Below are 24,086 nucleotides of genomic sequence, written 5' to 3'. Positions count from 1 at the left end.
TCTGCTATTATCCAGTGGTGCGTTCATTTGCACTGTTACTTTAGTCTTGCATTCATGACGTGTAGTTCACCTCTCAGATCCTTCAAGGAGGCTACACGATTATCCAGTGTTGCGTTCATTCCTGCTGTTACCTTTAGCCTTGTGTTCATGACGTGCAATTCACCTCTCAGATCCTTCAAGGAAGCTATGCCATTATCCAGTGCTGCGTTCATTCCTACTGCTACCTTTAGCCTTGTGTTCATGACGTGCAGTTCACCTCTCAGATCCTTCAAGGAGGCTACGCCATTATCCAGTGTTGCATTCATTCCTACCACTACCTTTAGCCTTGCGTTCACGACGTGCAGTTCATCTCTCAGATCTTTCAAGGAGGCTATGCCATTGTCCAGTGCTGCATTAATTCCTGCGGTTACCTTTAGCCTTGCGTTCTTGACGTGCAGTTCACCTCTCAGATCCTTCAAGGAGGCTACGCCATTATCCAGTGCTGCGTTAATTCCTGCCATTACCTTGAGCTTTGCGGTTCATGATGTGCAGTTCACTTGTTAGATCCTTCAAGGAGGTTACGCCATTATCCAGTGCTGCGTTCGTTCCTACCGCTACTTTTAGCCTTGCATTGTTGACGTGCAGTTCACCTCTTAGATCCTACAAGGAGGCTGCACCATTATCCAGTGCTGCAATAATTCCTACCGCTACATTTAGTTTTGCATTCATGATGTGCAGTTCACCTCTCAGATCCTACAAGTAGGCTACGCCATTATCCAGTGCTGCGTTCATTTCTGCTGTTACCTTTAGTCTTGCATTCATGACATGCAGTTCACTTCTTGGATCCTTCAAGGAGGCTATGCAATTATCCAGTGCTTCATTAATTCCTGCGTTACCTTTAGCGTTGCGTTCATGACGTACAGTTCACCTCTCAGATTATACAAGGAGGCTACACCATTACCAGTGCTGCGTTCATTCCTGCTATTACCTTTGGCTTTGCGTTCAAGTCTTAGAGTTCACCTCTCAGAACCTTCAAGCAGGCTATGCCATTACCAGTGCTGCGTTCATTCCTGCTATTACCTTTAGCTTTGCGTTCATGGCGTGCAGTTGACCTCTCAGATCCTTCAAGTAGGCTATGCCATTATCCAGTGCTGCGGTCATTCATACTGCTACCTTTAGCCATGCATTCATGACATGCAGTTCACCTCTCAGATCCTTCAAGGAGACTAGGCCATTATCCAGTGCTGCGTTCATCCCTGCTGTTACCTTTAGACTTGCATTCATGATGTGCAGTTCACCTCTCAGATCCTTCAAGCAGGCTATGCCATTATCCAGTGCTGCACTCATTCCTACCACTACCGTTAGCTTTGCGTTCATGACGTGCAGTTCACCTCTCAGATCCTACAAGGAAGCTATGCCATTATCCAGTGCTGCGTTCATTCCTACCGCTACCTTTAGCCTTGCGCTCAGAACATGCAGTTCTCCTCTCAGAACCTTCAAGGAGGCTACGCCATTACACAGTGCTGCGTTCATTCCTAACGCTAACTTTAGCCTTGCGCTCATAACGCGCAGTTCACCTCTCAGATCCAACAAGGAAGCTATGCCATTATCCAGTGCGGCGTTAATTCCTACCGCTACCTTTAGCCTTGCTCTCATAACGTGCAGTTCACCTCTCAGATCCTTCAAGGAGGCTACACCATTATCCAGTGCTGCGTTCATTCCTGCTATTACCTTTGGCTTTGCGTTCAAGTCTTAGAGTTCACCTCTCAGATCCTTCAAGCAGGCTATGCCATTACCAGTGCTGCATTCATTCCTGCTGTTATCTTTAGCCTTGCATTCATGCCGTACAGTTCACCTCTGAGATCGTTCAAGGAGGGTACGCCATTATCCATTGCTGCGTTCATTCCTGCTGTTACCTTTAGCATTGCGTTCATGGCGTGCAGTTGACCTCTCAGATCCTTCAAGTAGGCTATGCCATTATCCAGTGCTGCGGTCATTCATACCGCTACCTTTAGCCATGCATTCATGACATGCAGTTCACCTCTCAGATCCTTCAAGGAGACTAGGCCATTATCCAGTGCTGCGTTCATCCCTGCTGTTACCTTTAGACTTGCATTCATAATGTGCAGTTCACCTCTCAGATCCTTCACGCAGGCTACTCCATTATCCAGTGCTGCAGTCATTCATACCGCTACCTTTAGCCATGCATTCATGACATGCAGTTCACCTCTCAGATCCTTCAAGGAGACTAGGCAATTATCCAGTGCTGCGTTCATCCCTGCTGTTACCTTTAGACTTGCGTTCATGACGTGCAGTTCACCTCTCAGATCCTACAAGGAAGCTACGCCATTACCCAGTGCTGCGTTCATTCCTAACGCTACCTTTAGCCTTGCGCTCATAACGCGCAGTTCACCTCTCAGATCCAACAAGGAAGCTATGCCATTATCCAGTGCTGCGTTAATTCCTACCGCTACCTTTAGCCTTGCTCTCATAATGTGCAGTTCACCTCTCAGATCCTTCAAGGAGGCTACGCCATTATCCAGTGCTGCGTTCATTCCTACCACTACCTTTAGCCTTGCTCTCATAACGTGCAGTTCACCTCTCAGATCCTTCAAGGAGGCTACGCCATTATCCAGTGCTGCTTTCATTCCTACCACTACCTTTAGCCTTGCGCTCATAACGTGCAGTTCACCTTTCAGATCCTACAAGGAGGCTACGCCATTATCCAGTGTTGCGTTAATTCCTACCGCTACCTTTCGCTTTGCGTTCATGACTTGCAGTTCGACCCTCAGATCCTACAAGGAGGCTATGCCATTATCCAGTGCTGCGTTCATTCCTACCGTTACCTTTAGCCTTGCACTCATAACAGCAGTTCACCTTTCAGATCCTACAAGGAGGCTACGCCATTATCCAGTGCTGCGTTCAATCCTACAGCTACCTTTCGCTTTGCGTTCATGATGTGCAGTTCACCTCTCAGATCCTACAAGGAGGCTACACCATTATCCAGTGCTGCGTTCATTCCTACCACTACCTTTAGCTTTGCGTTCATGACGTGCAGTTCACCTCTCAGATCCTACAAGGAAGCTATGCCATTATCCAGTGCTGCATTCATTCCTACCGCTACCTTTAGCCTTGCGCTCAGAACATGCAGTTCACCTCTCAGAACCTTCAAGGAGGCTACGCCATTATCCAGTGCTGCGTTCATTCCTAACGCTACCTATAGCCTTGCACTCATAACGCGCAGTTCATCTCTCAGATCCTACAAGGAAGCTATGCCATTATCCAGTGCTGCCTTCATTCTTACCGCTACCTTTAGCCTTGCGCTCATAACGTGCAGTTCACCTCTCAGATCCTTCAAGGAGGCTATGCCATTATCCAGTGCTGAGTTGATTCCTACCGCTAGCCTTGCACTCATAACGCGCAGTTCACCTTTCAGATCCTACAAGGAGGCTACGCCATTATCCAGTGCTGCGTTCATTCCTACCGCTACTTTTAGCCTTGCGTTCATGATGTGCAGTTCACCTCTCAGATCCTACAAGGAGGCTACGCCATTATCCAGTGCTGCGTTCATTCCTCCTGTTACCTTTAGCCTTAAAGCTCAGAACATGCAGTTCACCTGTCAGATCCTACAAGGAAGCTATGCCATTATCCAGTGCTGCGTTCATTCCTACCGCTACCTTTAGCCTTGCGCTCATAACGTGCAGTTCACCTCTCAGATACTACAAGGAGGCTACGCCATTATCCAGTGCTGCGTTCATTCCTGCTGTTACCTTTAGCCTTAAAGCTCAGAACATGCAGTTCACCTCTCAGATCCTACAAGGAAGCTATGCCATTATCCAGTGCTGCGTTCATTCCTACCGCTACCTTTAGCCTTGCGCTCATAACGTGCAGTTCACCTTTCAGATCCTTCAAGGAGACTACGCCATCATCCAGTGCTGCGTTCATTCCTACCGCTACCTTTCGTTTTGCGTTCATGATGTGCAGTTCACCTCTCAGATCCTACAAGGAAGCTACGCCATTATCCAGTGCTGCGTTCATACCTACTGCTACCTTTAGCCTTGCGCTCAGAACATGCAGTTCACCTCTCAGAACCTTCAAGGAGGCTACGCCATTATCCAGTGCTGCGTTCATTCCTGCCGCTACCTTTCGCTTTGCGTTCATGATGTGCAGTTCGCCTCTCGGATCCTACAAGGAGGCTACGCCATTATCCAGTGCTGCGTTCATTCCTGCCACTACCTTTAGCTTTGCGTACATGACGCGCAGTTCACTTCTCAGATCCTACAAGGAAGCTATGCCATTATCCAGTGCTGCGTTCATTCCTACCACTACCTTTAGCTTTGCGTTCATGACACGCAGTTCACCTCTCAGATCCTTCAAGGAGGCTAAGCCATTATCCATTGCTGCGTTCATTCCTGCTCATTGCCTTTAGCCTTGCGTTCATGATGTGCTCAAGGAGGCTACGCTATTATCCAGTGCTGCATTTATTCCTACCGCTACCTTTAGCTTTGCGTTCATGACGTGCAGTTCACCTCTCAGAACCTTCAAGGAGGCTACGCCATTATCCAGTGCTGCGTTCATTCCTAACGCTACCTTTCGCTTTGTGTTCATGACGTGCAGTTCACCTCTCAGATCCTACAAGGAGGCTACGCCATTATCCAGTGCTGCGTTCATTCCTACCACTCCCTTTAGCTTTGCATTCATGACGTGCAGTTCACCTCTCAGATCCTACAAGGAAGCTATGCCATTATCCAGTGCTGCATTCATTCCTACCGCTACCTTTAGCCTTGCGCTCAGAACATGCAGTTCACCTCTCAGAACCTTCAAGAACCTTCATTATCCAGTGCTGCGTTCATTCCTACCACTACCTTTAGCTTTGCAGTCATGACGTGCAGTTCACCTCTCAGATCCTACAAGGAAGCTATGCCATTATCCAGTGCTGCATTCATTCCTACCGCTACCTTTAGCCTTGCACTCAGAACATGCAGTTCACCTCTCAGAACCTTCAAGGAGGCTACGCCATTATCCAGTGCTGCGTTCATTCCCAACGCTACCTTTAGCGTTGCGCTCATAACGCGCAGTTCATCTCTCAGATCCTACAAGGAAGCTACGCCATTATCCAGTGCTGCGTTCATTCCTACCACTACCTTTAGCTTTGCATTCATGACGTGCAGTTCACCTCTCAGATCCTACAAGGAAGCTATGCCATTATCCAGTGCTGCATTCATTCCTACCGCTACCTTTAGCCTTGCGCTCAGAACATGCAGTTCACCTCTCAGAACCTTCAAGGACGCTACGCCATTATCCAGTGCTGCGTTCATTCCTAACGCTACCTTTAGCCTTGCACTCATAACGCGCAGTTCATCTCTCAGATCCTACAAGGAAGCTATGCCATTATCCAGTGCTGCCTTCATTCCTACCGCTACCTTTAGCCTTGCGCTCATAACGTGCAGTTCACCTCTCAGATCCTTCAAGGAGGCTATGCCATTATCCAGTGCTGAGTTGATTCCTACCGCTAGCCTTGCACTCATAGCGCGCAGTTCACCTTTCAGATCCTACAAGGAGGCTACGCCATTATCCAGTGCTGCGTTCATTCCTCCTGTTACCTTTAGCCTTAAAGCTCAGAACATGCAGTTCACCTCTCAGATCCTACAAGGAAGCTATGCCATTATCCAGTGCTGCGTTCATTCCTACGCTACCTTTAGCCTTGCGCTCATAACGTGCAGTTCACCTCTCAGATCCTACAAGGAGGCTACGCCATTATCCAGTGCTGCGTTCATTCCTGCTGTTACCTTTAGCCTTAAAGCTCAGAACATGCAGTTCACCTCTCAGATCCTACAAGGAAGCTATGCCATTATCCAGTGCTGCGTTCATTCCTGCTGTTATCTTTAGCCTCGCGTTCATGACGTGCAGTTCACCTCTCAGATCCTTCAAGTCAGCCTTGCTTGCATTTTCATCTCATTCTACCATTTGTAAAAGAGTGAACAGTTCTATATTGGGGTGTTCTTTGCATGTCTGTATTTAGCAGACATCTCTCATCTCTCACCACGTGTTGCTGTGTTATCTTCCGGACCATTGAACCTGTGCTTCCGGTTTCCTGTCATTTCTGTAGCTAACTGTAGTGTTTCCCTTCTGGCCTCTTTTTTGTGGTTGGTGTGGCGGATGCTGAATAGTTTCATTTTTGATGTTCTCCATTGGAGCGACTTTTAGATCAGCCTGTTAGCCTCTCCTTACAGTTAGGGGTTTTGGTCCTTCTCCTTTGTAGGCAATAAGACTTGGCATAGCCCCAAATATGTAGGTCATACAGGTGAAGGATCCCTTTATATATAGTGGGGATCCCAGGTGCTTATTATGCCCCCATGCCTGTTGTATGCCCTTGTTTTCCACGCTACCTATGTTCTGTACAGTAGAGACATATCTAACCTATGTGAAGAGGCTTGTCCTTTTCTTTCTATGCTGTTTCTTCATTTATTACCTAGAGTTAAGGTAGGGTTGCTAATAGGCCAGACAGAAACTGGAGCATGACTTACACTGCTTTCCTGGTCTTGTGCACACTCACTCACTTCAGAGGCAAACCCTGGGATCCAGAGCAGAAGGCAGGGCGTGTGTGCCAGGAAAGCAGTCAGGCAGGGATATGTAGACAGTGGGCAGTGGCCACGTATGATAGGAACAGTCACTGATGAATGTGAGGCTCATATGCCAGAGGTTCCCACTGACAGGAGCGGGCCGAGCGGAGGCCCGAGGGACCGGAGACCGCGGCCAATGCCAGGGGCAGCCACGCGTAGGAAGAGGCCTGGCCAGAGGCAAGGAGAGCAGGAAGTGACAGCTGAGTGTGCCAGGCGTGGCCAAAGGAGCAGAGATGGACAAAACAAAACGACAGCGGCTCATAGAGCGGCGGCTGTGTATGCCAGGAGGTGCCATTGCAGGTGCAGTGGGACACAAGCAGAAAGTATCCAGCCGCTGGGAGCCGCATTGAGAACCAATGATGTGGGAACAAACACGATTCTTCCAGCGGTCCCTATGTCGGTGCGCGATCAACATCTCTGCGTTCCTCCAGCTCTGGGGCTCCCAGCAGACCTGAGCGATGGAAGTATATGTCAGGGGGGTAACATTATGTTTTAAGCACAGCCATAAAATAATGGCATCTTAATGAAGATCTCTTGAACTTGTCAGCCCGGACAGACAGAATTGCCCATGCCACCTCAAAACTGGCCACAACCAGCAGCGGGCACTCTGCAGGAGGTTACTTCTCAATATCAAGGCTTTCTGCACCACACCATGAAGCGAGTGGAGAGGGGTCGTTGAATACCCTCTGGTTGAGTTCAAAGAAACTTTCATTGGACACAGAGTCATCTAGCCGCAGATACATGTACAAAATCGCAATTTTACCTTTATAAATAACACAAGTGTACAACCATTTTCAAATCCATTCACCAGTACTGCAGAATCCAAATGAGTCAAATCCATTTGGATCATATTAAGAAGAAGTACTACCAGCGTCGGGTAAAATCGTGTGAAAGACAATCTTTCCAGTTCATATGTGGCCCTTTTGAACATTAGAGGCTCCACCAATACACACTTTGAACTTTTTCGCCCTCACTCGCCAGGCTTGAGTCAGATATGTATTAAATCACATTTTCTTAAGAAAAGGAGCGCAACTCTGTGTTGCTTATGTCATTATCATTCAGAAGGGGAACTAGGAGTCTCCTTCTGGGGGCTTGATAACCCATACAAAAACATAAAAAATGTGCCATGGCCTCCTCCGCTGCCAAAAACATGGGGACACATCACTCTTACGGGATATTGGCGACGGGAAGAACCCAGCAGGTGAGACAACTGGCCCCACACCAGAGCTAAGGGTGCATAGTGTGTCGGCTGATATGACAGCCCGCGAGGGCAGGTACTGTATACCGCAATGTGCTCCGCTACAAGGACATTGCACCGTACCACAGTACCCAAGGCTCATTACCACCCCAAAGGTGTATATTCCTTTACATTTACACTAGTTAACTTTGGCTTTTGTATGATGTTTGTTTTGGGTTGTACCTCCCCATCACTCAGTGCCACTGTGTTACCTCTATTCATATAGAGACTTTAAGACCTTGGCTACTGTTAGGGATAACATTATATTTCTGTCATGCTTTAACTCACCGTGCACCTCACCGTGCACCTCACCATGCACCTCACCATGTACCTCTGAACGCATCTGCTTTATTTGCGATTTCAATTTTTGGGTTGTTGTGGGGCGAGGGAGAAGCTTTGATATTGAGATGTTAGCATAATATGACATAATGAACACAGAATGTACCATGGAAGAATGTGTATGTTATTTGGGTGCCTGGTGCTAATTCCCTTGAAAGTGTCAATAAGGATCAATTCAATGTTGTTGTTTCATCATGTGTTTTAATGATCTTAATCATGATCATTGCTTTGATGATCATTTCTTATTTTCACGTTTTCCGTTATATTTTGTAACATGTGTTTCACTACTTTGAAGCAGCTCCCCCTGCAGGATTTAAATGAATTACAGGTTCCTAGATTGTGCACCCATTCACTCCTGAGAACAGTGTCAAAAATCTTCTATCGGATCGATTTGTCCAGATTGTTATGTCGGATGAAAACGTCCTGAATATAAGGTTGTTCAGCTGCTGCTCGGGGTTCCCTGGATAGTGTCCTGTGCAAGGCCTCAGAGAGGAATGCTCAACAATGACCTCTTTCTGCAGGCGAAGGACCAGGGACGCCATTAAGAACAATTATACTATCATTTTATGATATAAAAGTTTCATTTGAGCACATCAGACGATATATGAACACATTGCAGTATGTTACATAAGAAAGAGAGCGTGAAAGAGAGAGTGTGAGAAACCTGAGGGTATTCCCACTCCTACGCCTCTTGCATCCTCGATGCAGGTGGCCAGGTGAAGGCCGTTGCGTTTGGAACCTGAACCTGGTGGTGGAGAAGCGAGGAAGGATCACCTGGGTGATGGGTCCTTGAGGATTGGGAGTGGGATGCCCCTAGGTGAGACATGGAACACCCCTTTTTCTAGTAACAGTCAACCTAACCCTCCCCTAACTTTTCTAGGTTGTTACAAGCCAATTTCCCTCATGATTCCACGCACAACAGCTGACAGGACTGAGACGAAGAAGAGGCAACTGAGAGTAATGGAGATTACTCCTCTTCACCACTTAGGTACTGAGACAAGCAAGCTGCATCCCAAGCACTGGGAAGGTCCGGCATGTCTACCTAACAACGGTCAGGCAGGTTCAATTAAACTGACACACCTGCAGCCTATTAGAGGGCTTCAAATGCATACAATGAGCGACCAACGAGGAGAGAGAGAGAGAGCCCGCAAGGAGAACCAGCCAAGAGAGCGGTGAAGGAGAAGCAGAGAGCCCAGCAAGGGACCCGCTCTTCGAGGGACCGATGTGGTGCAACTGGAATTCAAACCAGGATGCCGGTAGACCCAGTCCTCAAATAACGCTGCCATGTTTGCAAGCGAAAGCAAGGCAAGCAGGGCTGGCATTGATGCTGTTCTCCACCCCAGAGGCAGAGTGGAGCCCGCAGCAGAAGCCGTCGGGAGCAGGAGCAGACTGCTGGTGAGTGTCAGAATGACACACGAACATCAGTAGGGTCCAGGACAGGCAAGTGCCTGTCCACATATCGAATGTTGACCTATATGAAATCGCAATCTTGCAAGAAACCAGGATATCCTGAATACCGAATTACATGAAGCCTAAACATTGCCAGAAACCAAGGTATGCTGAATACCAAACTATATGAAAACTTAACATCACAAGGCAATGCAGATATACTGAATACCGACATGTCTGAAAACGTAACATTACACGGCAATGCAGATATACTGAATACCAAACTATATGAAAACTTAATATTAAAAGGAAATTCAGATATACTGAATACCGACCTATATGAAAACTTAACATTACATGGAAATGCAGATATACTGAATACCGACCTTTATGAGACTTTGACGTTTGAACACTGCATTGTAGGAAAACTTTGCATTGAAATAAACACATTGAATTGCAAACTCTAAAACACCTTTACCTTGAGACAATGCAAGTGTGCCTCCAAACTTCCATTTGATTAAGAAATATAAGAATACTTTTGGAACTCTGAATTGAAACTCAAATCTTAGTAAAACCCTGTTGCACAGAGAATTACATCTAACCTTACAATTGACTACTGTAAAGACTAAAGGAAGCATGAACCATTAACTTTAATGAATGAATGGCAAAACAACTTCTTAGTGAAGGGTGTATGATACATGGTGGCAGGGCCACGAGGCAATCCAGGAAAAGCTAAAGGATTTAAGATTGCACCCTAAAAACCAGGGGACCAGCACAGCAGAGTCAAGTAAGGGTGACTTGGCACACAGGAGCCAGTGCCAAGGAACCCTTATGATGGGCAGAGAAGTCCAGGGATCCTGGTTGCACGACCTGCGATGGGTGGAATGTGTGGTCTGACAACTGCGCCTAAACCAGGGAGCCCTAACTGGTGAGCACTAAAGACATTACGAAATAAGCTCAACAAAACTACTGCAACACATTAAAGCTATGCGTGTTGTCTTGGGAGCAGAATCCTGAGAACCTTTTTGTTCTGGAGTGTGCTACTTAAAACTTGGGGAAGGGAATCCCACAGGAATGGCCCTGAACGATATTGCCTTGAACTGATGAAGGTAATCGTTGAGACTTTTTCTTTTATGGAACTTTTATACTTGGGGAAGGGGAGCTAAGAGAAGGCTATGAGCTGGAAAAAGCTCAGAACTTTAGGCTAAACACTGTTTCTTTTGAGTTTGACATCCCTACACCTTGGCTTAATATAGTTGTGAGGGCAAGGATAGGTTTTGGACACAAACAGACTTTAAGTTGAGCTCTTTGAGAAATCCCATTTTAGCATAGGGCAAGTTAGGCCTTCACCCATCCTAACATTTCAGTTAAATAAACATCTTTTGTCTGAACTTGAAGTCTGATGTCTCTGTCGTACTTCATGATGCCTTCACAAGAGACAGAAAGACAGAGCAACATGGTATGAACCACAGTAACATATGAAATGCAGAACCCACACAGAACACAGCGCATTGCATTGGAAAAGGAGAGATGGCAAAGAATGCCCCATAATGAGGGATAGAACAGTGCATGGTATATCATCTTCTGCTACTCAGCGCCCCTTTAAAGGGCCATTAATAAAGATGATGTCAGGGGAGCGTCTTAAAGTCAGGTGTAAATGTACTGCTCTGCAGTAAAAGCCATCGGGCAGAAAGGTGAGAGAATTCAAGTGTGTGTGAACATGGGTGGCAGAGGTACAGGGGGTGGAGCAAAATAAAAAGAGGCAAAAAGTGAGTGCTGCCTCCTCAACTGTGTGTAAATCAATGATAACACACAAGAACCCTCACCCACCAAGCCCCTGAATGTATTGCGGGCAGGGGCCGTGGGAAGTGTACACTGTGCTGTAACCTAACAATGTATTGCGGGCAGGGGCCATGGGAAGTGTACACTGTGCTGTAACCTAACAATGTATTGCGGGCAGGGGCCGTGGGAAGTGTACACTGTGCTGTAACCTAACAATGTATTGCGGGCAGGGGCCATGGGAAGTGTACACTGTGCTGTAACCTAACAATGTATTGCGGGCAGGGGCCGTGGGAAGTGTACACTGTGCTGTAACCTAACAATGTATTGCGGGCAGGGGCCATGGGAAGTGTACACTGTGCTGTAACCTAACATGGAGCACTGGAAAAAGTGCCATAGGCACTTCACCCAAACGGTCTTAAATTGCTCCAGCTGCCCAGGCTGTTCTATTGGACTTAGGTTCTACCCCAGGTGGGTATAAAGTTCTTTTGTTTCTGTTCTTGAGGAACACCTTTGAATTCTCATAATTTCACACTTATTCTTATTCTTTGTACTGCACTCCTCCCATCCCCCATCCTTGCTATTAACTTGCACATTTCTGTTCTTGGCCACATCCTGCTTTGCCAGAGGACCCTGTGCCCCATTTGAGGGCCCTGCCTACAAAACAAAGCACCCTGGCCTACAACACCCAGGACTCTGCCTGCATGTGTGGGAGCCATCTGGAACACTGTGATTGGCTCCCAGATTAACATGTGACACAGTGCCTCAATTATTCAGTCTCCTCTGGGCATCGAGCCCGGGCAGCTGCAGCCAAGACCACAAAAAAGGAGCAAAGGGCAGCTCCCTGTTTGGGTGTGTTAGGACTGGAAAGGGCCTAGGGCCAGTAGCCCCAGCTCAAGCCAGGACTTTGTCAACCTTACCCTTTACCTAACTCCTGCCTCCAAGCATCGGGATCCTTCCACCCATTGGCCCTCATTACGACCCTGGCGGAAATCGAAAAACGATAGCGGAAATGTAATACCGCCATCGAATACCGCTCGGTGCGATTATGACCCGTCACCGTAAAGTACGATGCCATTAGCGACACCGTAGTGAACGCCAACGCTAACTGCACCAAGTACGCGCACGCGCGCCATGCAAAACCGTAATTACCACCATGGCGCAACGGTACGTGAATTCTGACCCCAGCGGACATTTACTTAACGCCATCAAGCATGGCGGAAAGTACCATTCCGCCATGGTGAGAATTACGGCATCGTGAACCAACCGTAAATGGCCCTACTGAGTGCCTGTACACCACTCCCTGCCCACATTGCACAACTCCTCGTAGGTGCAATGAAGTTACACAATGCAACCAGTGAAATGTACAAGTCACCCATGCATGCCAACGAACAAATGAATGTAGGGGCTCCAAGTGCCTTGTGAGTGGCCATCCATATTTGGCATGTCACCATTGCTGTACTGATGCAGCACAGGCATGTGAAGGTTCAAGTACAGCAAAATGAACTGAAATATGAGACAAAACAACAACAGGCCCCCATCGCTTGACACCAGTGTAAGGCAACATTCAAAGCAGTATCCTGAGGGAGACTGCACCAGCCCTGTACTCATGCCAGTAAACAAACCAACCATCAGCATAAGCATGTACCACACAAGTTGGCAGAGTGACTGAGCAGCCAGGCTCATCTCAAGAGGGGCCAATGGGAGCTGCAGGGCACAGATGGCACGAATACAGAAGCTATTCCAATGGACATGACCTCAGTCTCCCTCCAAGAAATGCACGCAAACACAGGCACCTGTGACCAGCCATTTTCTGATAATCACATCATTCCACCAATCCACCTGGCTGACCGGCATCTGTTACACAAAAGCTAATCCCCCGCCCCTGAGCATGACATCATTAAAACAGTCATAATGGCAGCCCCTATCCCTGACCTTACTGGGCTTCGTAGGCAAACGCGGCCAGTACAGTACCACGCAACTATACTCAGAAGCCGGAACCCAATGCAGATCTACTCACAATACATCGCTCCACAAATAGGAATATGCTACATTACTTGCAAAGAATAACGCTACACGGTTAACATCAGAATAAAATTTGAATGCACATCAAATTCACCAAGCCCATACAGCTATTAGGTCATAAACCCCAAAATATTTTCAATACTGTGGGCTGCATCCGCAATAAATGACCAGCTACTCCTTGTGTGACGCCCTGTTCCTTCATGGTACACAGGGGCTACATTCACGTTCAAAAAGGCAACATGGAAGCGCCTAGAACCGCAGGGCCGTCCCATTAGGTAGGCACTAGTCCAGCTGAAAGGTTGATATGTTGCTCCTAGCCACTAGTACTGCGTAAGGGCATGTGGCCCATTGGCGATCGTCCCATAAGATCGTAATGGTGCTCCACTGATTAACTCGAAGCAGCAGGTGTCGGGAGTAAAAGCCATCTGCAGGAGTGGCATACAGATGGCAGCGGCAAAAGGGGAGGAGATACCTGTCACCCAAATGAAATGAAAAAGAATAGTATGGGCATCAGAACTCCATTAGTATTACTCACTTCAATGATCACACTAAATCTACAGCCATATGCATGCTAGCCCACTCAAAAGGATTATTTCCACCCAAAAATCACTTGCCAATCATAACAATATAAATCGAGGTGAAAACACTATTACAAACGAGTGTTTGTGTGCATGCGTCTGTTAAAACAGAATCCATGAGATGGGATTAGTAACGTGCATAGACACAAGTGTTGGAAGCCGCGTCGAGACAGGGAGGGTTCAACAAGGGCAGATAGACGATGGTCCCACTATGGCAGCTCTGCATCACATAGCGCAGGGGAAGGGGATAGATTCCAAAAAGCCATGTACATGGCAAACTCTCAATTAAATCATCTGTCCATGCATCCATACATCATTCCCTCATCCCGGTATAAAAACGCCTGATTATTTACTCACATAACATTTGAAATCTCCATTGAGTCTGTGCGTAATGCAGTCTGCAAAATCCACTGTGCTCCAGGCCGGAATAATAGTGTTGCGAAGTAACATGTATTTGGGAACGTCCTGCCTAATCGTCCACTACGCTATTGCGCATCCCATACTATTCATTGCATTCTCGCCATGGCCCCTGTCCCAAGGACATTAAACAATAGAACGTTATATTTGAGGTCAGACCTGTGGGCGTCTCCTCGCCGCTAGCTGAAAACCGAAAGCGCTGTCCTTCGAATTCCTCATTTGCAACATCACGTCGAAAAGGCATCTGTGACCGTTTGAAATCACAAATTCATCCATGTAGTGCGGCAGTGTGTGAAAATGGCAACTGGCTTCACTCACAAATGGGACGCCCCGCCCGTCGGTGAACCTCGGTACAGTGCTCGCCCAAAGGGGATTGCAGCTGGCACAGGTGGAATGAATCACCACAGGTGGAGGCTACACAGCCTGAAAACACATAAATTGCACACCCAACCCCCTCCCACAACCACACCCACTCCAAAATGCTACCGGCAGGTCTAGCGATGTTGGCCCTGGGGGACCTGATAGCACTGCAAGTACTCCAACTTCAAGAAGAAGATGAACACCAACTACTACAACAACCGGCCGCACAGAGGAGACGCAGGAGGAGGAGGAGGGCAAGGCAGGGCCAGCAAGGCCCACCAGCACAGCCACTACCACCACGCAGGCAGCCCGCAATCCCACGCCTCCGAGCTCATCCGTTCAACCTCACTGCTGAGCAGATCCACACCCTCTACCGTTTGGACCGGGACACCATAATCGCCATTGTGGACATGACACACGCTGACCTTGTCAGCATGATAGATAGCCCAACCGCCATCCCACCCCTACTGAAGGTGGTGTCTGTACTCCACTTCCTGGCCACAGGCACCTACCAGCACACAGTCGGACAGTTGCATGGCATTTCACAGCCACTGTTCTCACGGACACTATTGCAAGTGCTCGATGCCCTCCTGAAGCACGCAGACAACTACATCTCATTACCACGCTCGGAGCTGGAGATTACAAACACAAAAGTGGGATTCCATGCACTTGCCGGCATACCGGGTTGCATTGGTGCCATCGACTGCACCCATGTGGAATTGGTTGTCCCACATGCCATGGAGGTCCAGTACCGCAACCGGAAACAATATCATTCTCTTAATGTACAAATGGTGTGTGACTCCAACAGGATCTTTACACATTGTTGTGCCCGATTTCCTGGATCACCCATGATTCTATGGTCTTGAGGAACTCTACAATACCACGCTACATGGAGTGACACGCAGGGAACAGATCCTGGCTACTCGGTGAGTCTCATTCCATGCATGATAATGTGGGGTATGTGATGCGGCAATGACCTGGCAGGAAGGGGGGGGGGATGCGTACGTAGCAATGTCATTCCACAAACATCCTTTATTGTCCACATACAGGTGATGCCGGGTATCCACTGAAGAAATGGCTCCTTACACCAGTCCGGAACCCACAGAACCAGCATGAGGAGGACTACAACCATGCCCACTCACGTACCCGTGTAGTCATAGAACAGGCATTCGGCCTACTAAAGGCTCGTTTCCGCTGCCTCAGCAGGTCTGGCGGGGCACTCCTGTACCGCCATGAGAAGGTTGCAAAGATAGTCATGGCATGTGTCATGCTACACAACATGTGCGTACGTAGAAATGTGCCCATGCCCCCTGACGCAGAACTGCAAGCACCTGAAGATGGTCATGATGAGGCTGGGGATGTGGCAGCACCTCAAGGAGTCCGCGAGGCACAGGAGGCCCGTGAAATTCGTCAGAATATCATAGATTCATGCTTCTAGCACTCACGCCTGGTGGCTGATGCATGGACACGGGACTTGTGGCACTGTGTGTGTCTGGAACATGCACAATGTGGACTGTACGCCTATAAAGGCCTCGTACACAAAGATCAATGTCCACACATCTCATTGGATGATTATGTAATGTTTATAGCATATGTGAAATTATATTACACACCCCATCGACCCGCCACCCAAGTAAGCCCAACACCCCCCCTCCACCCTCCTACCTCCCCCCCGAACACCAGTGTCCAAAGATGCTCATTGTCAGTGGGCAGACGCTATTGCAAGCCCCCTCTCCGGGTATCAGGGGCACCCCTGCCTGTGGAGCGCAGGTTCCTCCCAGATCTACGTTGGGGGCTGCCCTGGACGGAACTTGCAACGGATGATGTCTCGGCCGGCTCACGTCCATGCATGTCCCTAAGGGTTTGTGAGAGCTCAGTGAGCACACGGCGCACAGCGGCAAGTTCACCACATACGTCTTTGGACGTCGCATGCAGTTCCCCCCTCAGGCTCTCGGTGCTTCTCTCCATTTGTACCCTTAGTGTCTCTGTACTTCGCTCCATTTGTGCCCTAAGTGTCTCAGTAGATGTTTCTATGGCTGCCTTAGAAGCCCCACATTCATCAGCATGCTCCTTGAGGAGCGTGGCCAGTTGCTGCTGTTGCACGATCACCTGGTCGAGGGACTGTTGCCTCTGCTGGGCCATGCCCATTTGCGGTGGTGTCACAGAGGGGCTGATCACCTCATGTTGCCTTGCCACAGGGCTTGTGGGGGATGGCCAGTCGTCGTCTTGTGTGTGCCCCTGCGTGGTATCCTCATGGTGTACGGGATGAAACAAACAGGGGGATTGAGACAGGTCATGGATGGGTCCTACATCGACAGCACCGTTGTCTGTGTCGGAGCATGCTGGCATTAATGCAGTGTCACCTATGGTGCTGCTGCCATCAGAAGCAGTGCCTTCTGTGGCATCCATTGGGGGGACCTGTGGTGCTGCTGGTGTGGGCATGCTGGCTGCTGGGGTGCCTGTTGAAGTCCCCTCCTGTGTGCTGCCACTTGATTTGTGCTGCTGCCGTGTCTTGATCCGTGCAGCTGAGGTGGAGGGTCTTTGGCCGTTGGTCTTGGCCCTCTTTGCAGGTGTGCTGGTAGGGGTGTCCTGCAGCTCGTCGTTTGAATCGGACCCTGTGGTGGAGTAAAGGAGGGCGAGCGTTATTTATGGGTCTGTGGAAATTGGAATGGCAATGTATCACATGCATTGGGGTGGTACCTGAGGGTGATTTGGGTCAGGGCCTTGGAGGTGGTTTCATTTTTGTGTGGATTGAGGATGCAGTTGTTTTGCAGCCTGCAGTTAGGGTGTGCATGCTGCACGTGTAGAGGGTGTTTTTAGGATTTTTGATTGTTAATGTATTTGATGTGAGTTTTAAAGTGCGCTATCAGGCCAATGTATGTGGCCGTTCTCCTGGACATGTGTTTCTGTTGCACTGTGTGGACACATGGTACTTCACATGATTGGACATTGTGGATTTAGCATTGTTTTATTTGGCCCACCTACCTGATTCTTCGGATGTCTGCACTCCTTTCTCCATCCCTCCGACTCCCTCTATACTCTCCATTCCAATGGTGGAGGCACAGATTTCTTCCCAGGGGGTCAACTTGATGGGTGATTCCGATCCTCCCCCGATAGCTGTGGCAATGTTACGGTTGGCTGATAGTATGCTCCGTACGCGTATCCGCAAGTCGTCCCATCGCTTTCTGCATTGCTGTGGGGTGCGGGGTGCGGTCCCCACCGCACTTACCCGCTGTGCCACCAGGGCCCATATGGCCTTCTTGTTCGCAAGTGCCGTCCTGGTCATTTGCGTCGAGAAGACGACGGCAGCATTCTCCTGGAGGGTCTCTGTGAGCACGGTGAGTTCCTCATGGGAGAAGTGGACCTGCCGCTTGCGGTCGCACGCTTTTTTAGCAACTTTTCCCATTTTGATTGTTTTAACTAGGGTGGCTAACGGGTTGGGATGTGTCTCAGGGTCGGATTTTTGATGGTTGTGTTGGGATTCTGATTTTATAGGTGTACGGCGTGCTGTTTCCCGTTCCGGCCCCATGTTTTTACTTCCGTTTCCGTATATTTACGGTCACCGTATTTTGCGATTACCGCTCATTACGGTGACCGCTATGATGGGTGGCGGAATTGCACCTAGGGCGCCGTACGACGGCGGTGAGGGGCGTTTTGGGGACATTTCCGCCATCGCGGACTTTGCACTTCCGCCATGGCGTAATGCTCGTGCCCGATGGGTCAGAATTAGCCGCATTTTACTCCATCGTGCAATGGCGGAAACGCTATTTACGCTATAGCGGTCAGGTCAGTTACTTTCCGCCAGGGTCGTAATGAGGGCCATTGTCTCTCCATTCACCGCACAGCTTCTGTTACCTCAAGGGACCAAGAACATTTCTGTTTTTGGCATATTATGTATTTTGGTTACCTATAGACAAATTCTAGCCCAACTCAGAACTTACACATACTTCCTCTCAGCCATCCACCCAGCCCTCCCCATTCCCCTCACCCACCTACCCTTTCTCTCTCTTGGGCTTCATCGTGCATCTTGATTTCGCTGCATTCCTCCTTCTACCAACTCTTCTTATTCCCTTCTCTCATTGCCTTCAGCATCAACTTGGTGTAACGTCTGCATAACTCTCTGGCCTCCACATCTTCCTCCTTCCCCCGTGCACCCAGGCGACCCTGCGCTATCAGGATCTCCAACCCATCTACACCCATCGCCCACCCCAAAACACCTGCTTCTCCCCCTTCCCCCGATCCTCTTTCACTTGGCCTTTGGAATGCACAATCCCTCTGCAACAAGTCCTCCTACATCACTGGCCACTTCGACTCTTATCACCCTCAACTTTCACTTCTGGCTATCACAGAAACCTGGATCTCCCCCCGTGACTCTACAACACAACAGCTCTCCACAGTGACTCTGCTACCTTATCCCACTCTCCGTGACCTCTTGAAAAAGAGCCTGTGTGGGGATCCTTATAAATAGGGCCTGCAACACTATCCCGTTAACGCCATACAACGTCAACTTGAGCCATACTTGGCATTAGGTGGAGAATGCTTGCAAAGACCTGCAGGTGCAAAGTCAAGGGCCTCCCTCAGAAATGCCACCCAATACCCGTTACTGCCTCACTGAGCATGCGTGGTATAGCTACCACATGCAGAGATCAGTTTCACATGCTTCGTGTCTAGCTACAGCTATCGTATGCCAACTGCAATGTTCCCTCTAATTATTATTCTCTGAATACATGCTTTTGTGTGCACATGGGTTTCCATCTACGCAATGCACTGATGGGGTAAGCCACTTTGTGATGATTTGTGGTTAGTGAGCTTTGAATTTGAAGGGAGTGTGGAAGGGAACCTCCCACTCTCCAACCAATGCAGCTCTTTGCAAATCAGTATAAAGTTACATCTTGCAGCACCTTTTCCAATAATATATTGGCTACAAAACAGCTTCATGGTTGTAAGACATGCAACAGAACCTAGCAAACATACTTCAATGTACAGACACATACATGTATGTACAACATGAAAGCATGGTATGCTCAACAGAAACCTTGTATTTAGTTGTGGTGATTTATTTGTCAAGTGGTAATCAAAAGACCACAGCAAAAGACTGCATACCAAACAGCCCATTTCCCTCACTGAATGATACAACGTCGTTTCATCGACAGCTAGTTTTTTGACAGGTTTTTTTAACGAAAATATTTTGCAGAAAAAAACATTGAAAAATATAGGGGGACATAGAAGAGATTCGGGGGGTCGGGAATAGTGAATAAACTATAGGGAAGGGGGGTTTTGAGGAGAAAACCCCTCAAATAATGTTTTTTTTTTGTATGGGTTTTTTCAGCGGAAAATGTTTGTAAAAAAAACCTGTCAACAAAATAGCTGTCTGTGAAATGACATAGAACCCACTGAACTGTCCCGCCAACACATCTGAATTGGATTTTGAAAGAAACTGATTTGACATTGCCCGTTCCCCCATAACATATGTGACCCTGCGGCCTCCTAACCCCCCTTCCCGCCCCATGCTTCTGTGCTGGCCTCCAATACTAGTTGACAGGGTTCAGTAAAAAGTGGGGTGTGCTCCTCTGGGCTTGGTAGTGGGGTGTGCTCCTCTGGGCTTGGTAGCAGTAAAATATTTGTTGCAACACTTCCAGACTCGCAATACTTTGCAAACGAATATGCAAAGCCTCACCATGATATTAAGGGAGAGTTGAAGAAGAGCCAGAAAATCTCACAAACCTGTATGCACAGAATTATTGTGCAAGGCAAGCCAGAGTGTTAGCAGCATGCCCCCCACCCCCCCCTAACGTTTCTGGCCAGGGTTATACAAGTGCTCAGTGAAACAGCTGATTTGCACACAGGGATCTGAGTTACCATAGCATTCCTTACCTCCTCGACTGGCTTCCTCGTTACAGCCCTTACTTCCTTCAGGACATCGCCTCAAGGCAGTAAGGAGTGTGACGAGGAAGAATAGGGCTCGGTGTAATGAAGATTGCCAGTAAGTCACCGGCCCTTCAATGTGTATGGCCATTGGAACTCTGAGCCTTGGAAAGAAGGCAGATTTCCTGGAAGGCATTGCAGATGTCTTAGGATCTGTATGAGCAGTGCCAGGAATATTTCCAAACCCATCATCCTTTGTAGGCCAAGCAAATGATATTGCAATGCTGCTACCCCTTGGAGGGAATAAACATGCCTACCCCAGTTCATTGGAGGGCTAATAGGTGTTAACTACCAGACTCATGTAGTGGGGGATACTGTAAACGGGGTCGACCAGGATATCAAGACTACTTAGTATAGTATGATATGATATGATAGGTTATTTATAATGCACTTAATACCCAGAGGTTTTTAAGCGCGGACCCGGGGATCGAACCTGTGTTGCTCATTTTCGGCTTGCTTCCAAGGCGAGCATGTTGCCCCTGAGCTATCTTCCCGAGACATTCTCAACAGGGGAAACAGCAAGTATTGACTGGCTTGTGGATTATGAACTCTTGAGAAGGTGGCAATTGTCTGTGTGCACTGCCAATGCTCTCCTGACTGGCACCCAGAGGGTAGCTGGGCAAGCGCACATGCAAACAGCTTAGAGCACTGGTCTTCAAACTATGGGGTTGGCCCTGATAGGGGGCCCAAAGGATGTCCTGGGGGAGCACGAGGCTCTTCAAAAGGGGAGTGCGTTGATTGGTTTTAATAGAAAATACAAGCAGATATGGCATCTGTGGGACCGGACGCAGACTCCGGGGAGTGCTGCCTTACCCCATGTTTCCCTGCAGGGAGCTTCAGAGAGGTGACGTGACGCGAACTCCGGGGAGTGCTGCCTTACCCCATGTTCCCCTGCAGGGGGCTTCAGAGAGGTGACGTGACGCGGACTCCGGGGAGTGCTGCCTTACCCCATGTTCCCCTGCAGGGGGCTTCAGAGAGGTGACGTGACGCGGACTCCGGGGAGTGCTGCTTTACCCCATGTTCCCCTGCAGGGGGCTTCAGAGAGGTGACGTGACGCGGACTCCGGGAAGTGCTGCCTTACCCCATGTTCCCCTGCAGGGGGCTTCAGAGAGGTGACGTGACGCGGTCTCCGGGGAGTGCTGCGTTACCCCATGTTCCCCTGCAGGGGGCTTCAGATGGGTGACGTGACGCGGACTCCGGGGAGTGCTGCCTTAGCCTATGTTCCCCTGCAGGGGGCTTCAGATGGGTGACGTGACGCGGACTCCGGGGAGTGCTGCCTTAGCCCATGTTCCCCTGCAGGGGGCTTCAGAGAGGTGACGCGGACTCCGGGGAGTGCTGCCTTACCCCATGTTCCCCTGCAGGGGGCTTCAGAGAGGTGACGTAACGCGGACTCCGGGGAGTGCTGCCTTAGCCCATTTTCCCCTGCAGGGGGCTTCAGAGAGGTGATGTGACGCAGACTCCGGGGAGTGCTGCCTTAGCCCATGTTCCCCTGCAGGGGGCTTCAGAGAGGTGACGCAGACTCCGGGGAGTGCTGCCTTACCCCATGTTCCCATGCAGGGGGCTTCAGAGAGGTGACGTGACGCGGACTCCGGGGAGTGCTGCCTTACCCCATGTTCCCCTGTAGGGGGCTTCAGAGAGGTGACGTGACGCGGACTCCGGGGAGTGCTGCCTTACCCCATTTTCCCATGCAGAGGGCTTCAGAGAAGTGACGTGACGCGGACTCCGGGGAGTGCTGCCTTGCCCCATGTTCCCCTGCAGCGGGCTTCAGAGAGGTGACGTGACGCGGACCCTGGGGAGTGCTGCCTTAGCCCATGTTCCCCTGCAGGGGGTTTCAGAGAGGTGACGTGACGCGGACTCCGGGGAGTGCTGCTTTAGCCCATGTTCCCCTGCAGGGCGCTTCAGAGAGGTGACGTGAGGCGGACTCCGGGGAGTGCTGCCTTAGCCCATGTTCCCCTGCAGGGGGTTTCAGAGAGGTGACGTGACGCGGACTCCAGGGAGTGCTGCCTTAGCCCATGTTCCCCTGCAGGGGGCTTCAGAGAGGTGACGTGACGCGGACTCCGGGGAGTGCTGCCTTACCCCATGTTCCCCTGCAGGGGGCTTCAGAGAGGTGACGTGACGCAGACTCCGGGGAGTGCTGCCTTAGCCCATGTTCCCCTGCAGGGGGCTTCAGAGAGGTGACGCGGACTCCGGGGAGTGCTGCCTTACCCCTTGTTCCCCTGCAGGGGGCTTCAGAGAGGTGACGTGACGCGGACTCCGGGGAGTGCTGCCTTACCCCATGTTCCCCTGCAGGGGGCTTCAGAGAGGTAACATGACGCGGACTCCGGGGAGTGCTGCCTTACCCCATGTTCCCCTGCAGGGGGCTTCAGAGAGGTGACGTGACGCGGACTCCGGGGAGTGCTGCCTTAGCCCATTTTCCCCTGCAGGGGGCTTCAGAGAGGTGATGTGACGCGGACTCCGGGGAGTGCTGCCTTAGCCCATGTTCCCCTGCAGGGGGCTTCAGAGAGGTGACGCAGACTCTGGGGAGTGCTGCCTTACCCCATGTTCCTCTGCAGGAGGCTTCAGAGAGGTGACGTGACGCGGACTCCGGGGAGTGCTGCCTTACCCCATGTTCCCCTGCAGGGGGCTTCAGAGAGGTGACGTGACGCGGACTCCGGGGAGTGCTGCCTTACCCCATGTTCCCATGCAGGGGGCTTCAGAGAGGTGACGTGACGCGGAATCCGGGGAGTGCTGCCTTACCCCATGTTCCCCTGTAGGGGGCTTCAGAGAGGTGACGTGACGCGGACTCAGGGGAGTGCTGCCTTAGCCCATGTTCCCCTGCAGGGGGCTTCAGAGAGGTGACGTGACGCGGACTCCGGGGAGTGCTGCCTTAGCCCATGTTCCCCTGCAGGGGGTTTCAGAGAGGTGACGTGACGCAGACTCCAAGGAGTGCTGCCTTAGCCCATGTTCCCCTGCAGGGGGCTTCAGAGAGGTGACGTGACGCGGACTCCGGGGAGTGCTGCCTTACCCCATGTTCCCCTGCAGGGGGCTTCAGAGAGGTGACGTGACGCAGACTCCGAGGAGTGCTGCCTTAGCCCATGTTCCCCTGCAGGGGGCTTCAGAGAGGTGACGCGGACTCCGGGGAGTGCTGCCTTACCCCATGTTCCCCTGCAGGGGGCTTCAGACAGGCGACGTGACGCGGACTCTGGGGAGTGCTGCCTTACCCCATGTTCCCATGCAGGGGGCTTCAGAGAGGTGACGTGACGCAGACTCCGGGGAGTGCTGCCTTACCCCATGTTCCCCTGTAGGGGGCTTCAGAGAGGTGACGTGACGCGGACTCCGGGGAGTGCTGCCTTACCCCATGTTCCCCTTGCAGGGGGCTTCAGACAGGCGACGTGACGCGGACTCTGGGGAGTGCTGCCTTACCCCATGTTCCCATGCAGGGGGCTTCAGAGAGGT

At 50.1% G+C, this 24,086-nt stretch overlaps 1 protein-coding gene across 1 annotated transcript in view; it reads left to right on the top strand.

The window, feature by feature from the left end:
* Positions 1 to 891: 891 nt before the first annotated feature.
* LOC138467370 (uncharacterized) overlaps positions 892 to 24,086 on the top strand; it is a 174,418-nt gene continuing 151,223 nt past the window's right edge. The window contains exon 1 of the mRNA XM_069607331.1: positions 892 to 896. Coding sequence (XP_069463432.1) covers positions 892 to 896 — 5 coding nt within the window. The remainder of the gene's footprint in view (positions 897 to 24,086) is intronic.

Source organism: Ambystoma mexicanum, chromosome 4q, assembly GCF_040938575.1.
Source record: "Ambystoma mexicanum isolate Mex_15411 chromosome 4q, UKY_AmexF1_1, whole genome shotgun sequence".
NCBI classification, from domain to species: domain Eukaryota; kingdom Metazoa; phylum Chordata; class Amphibia; order Caudata; family Ambystomatidae; genus Ambystoma; species Ambystoma mexicanum.
Note: the sequence above shows the minus strand (reverse complement) of the source record. Positions and strands in the feature narration are given on the sequence as shown.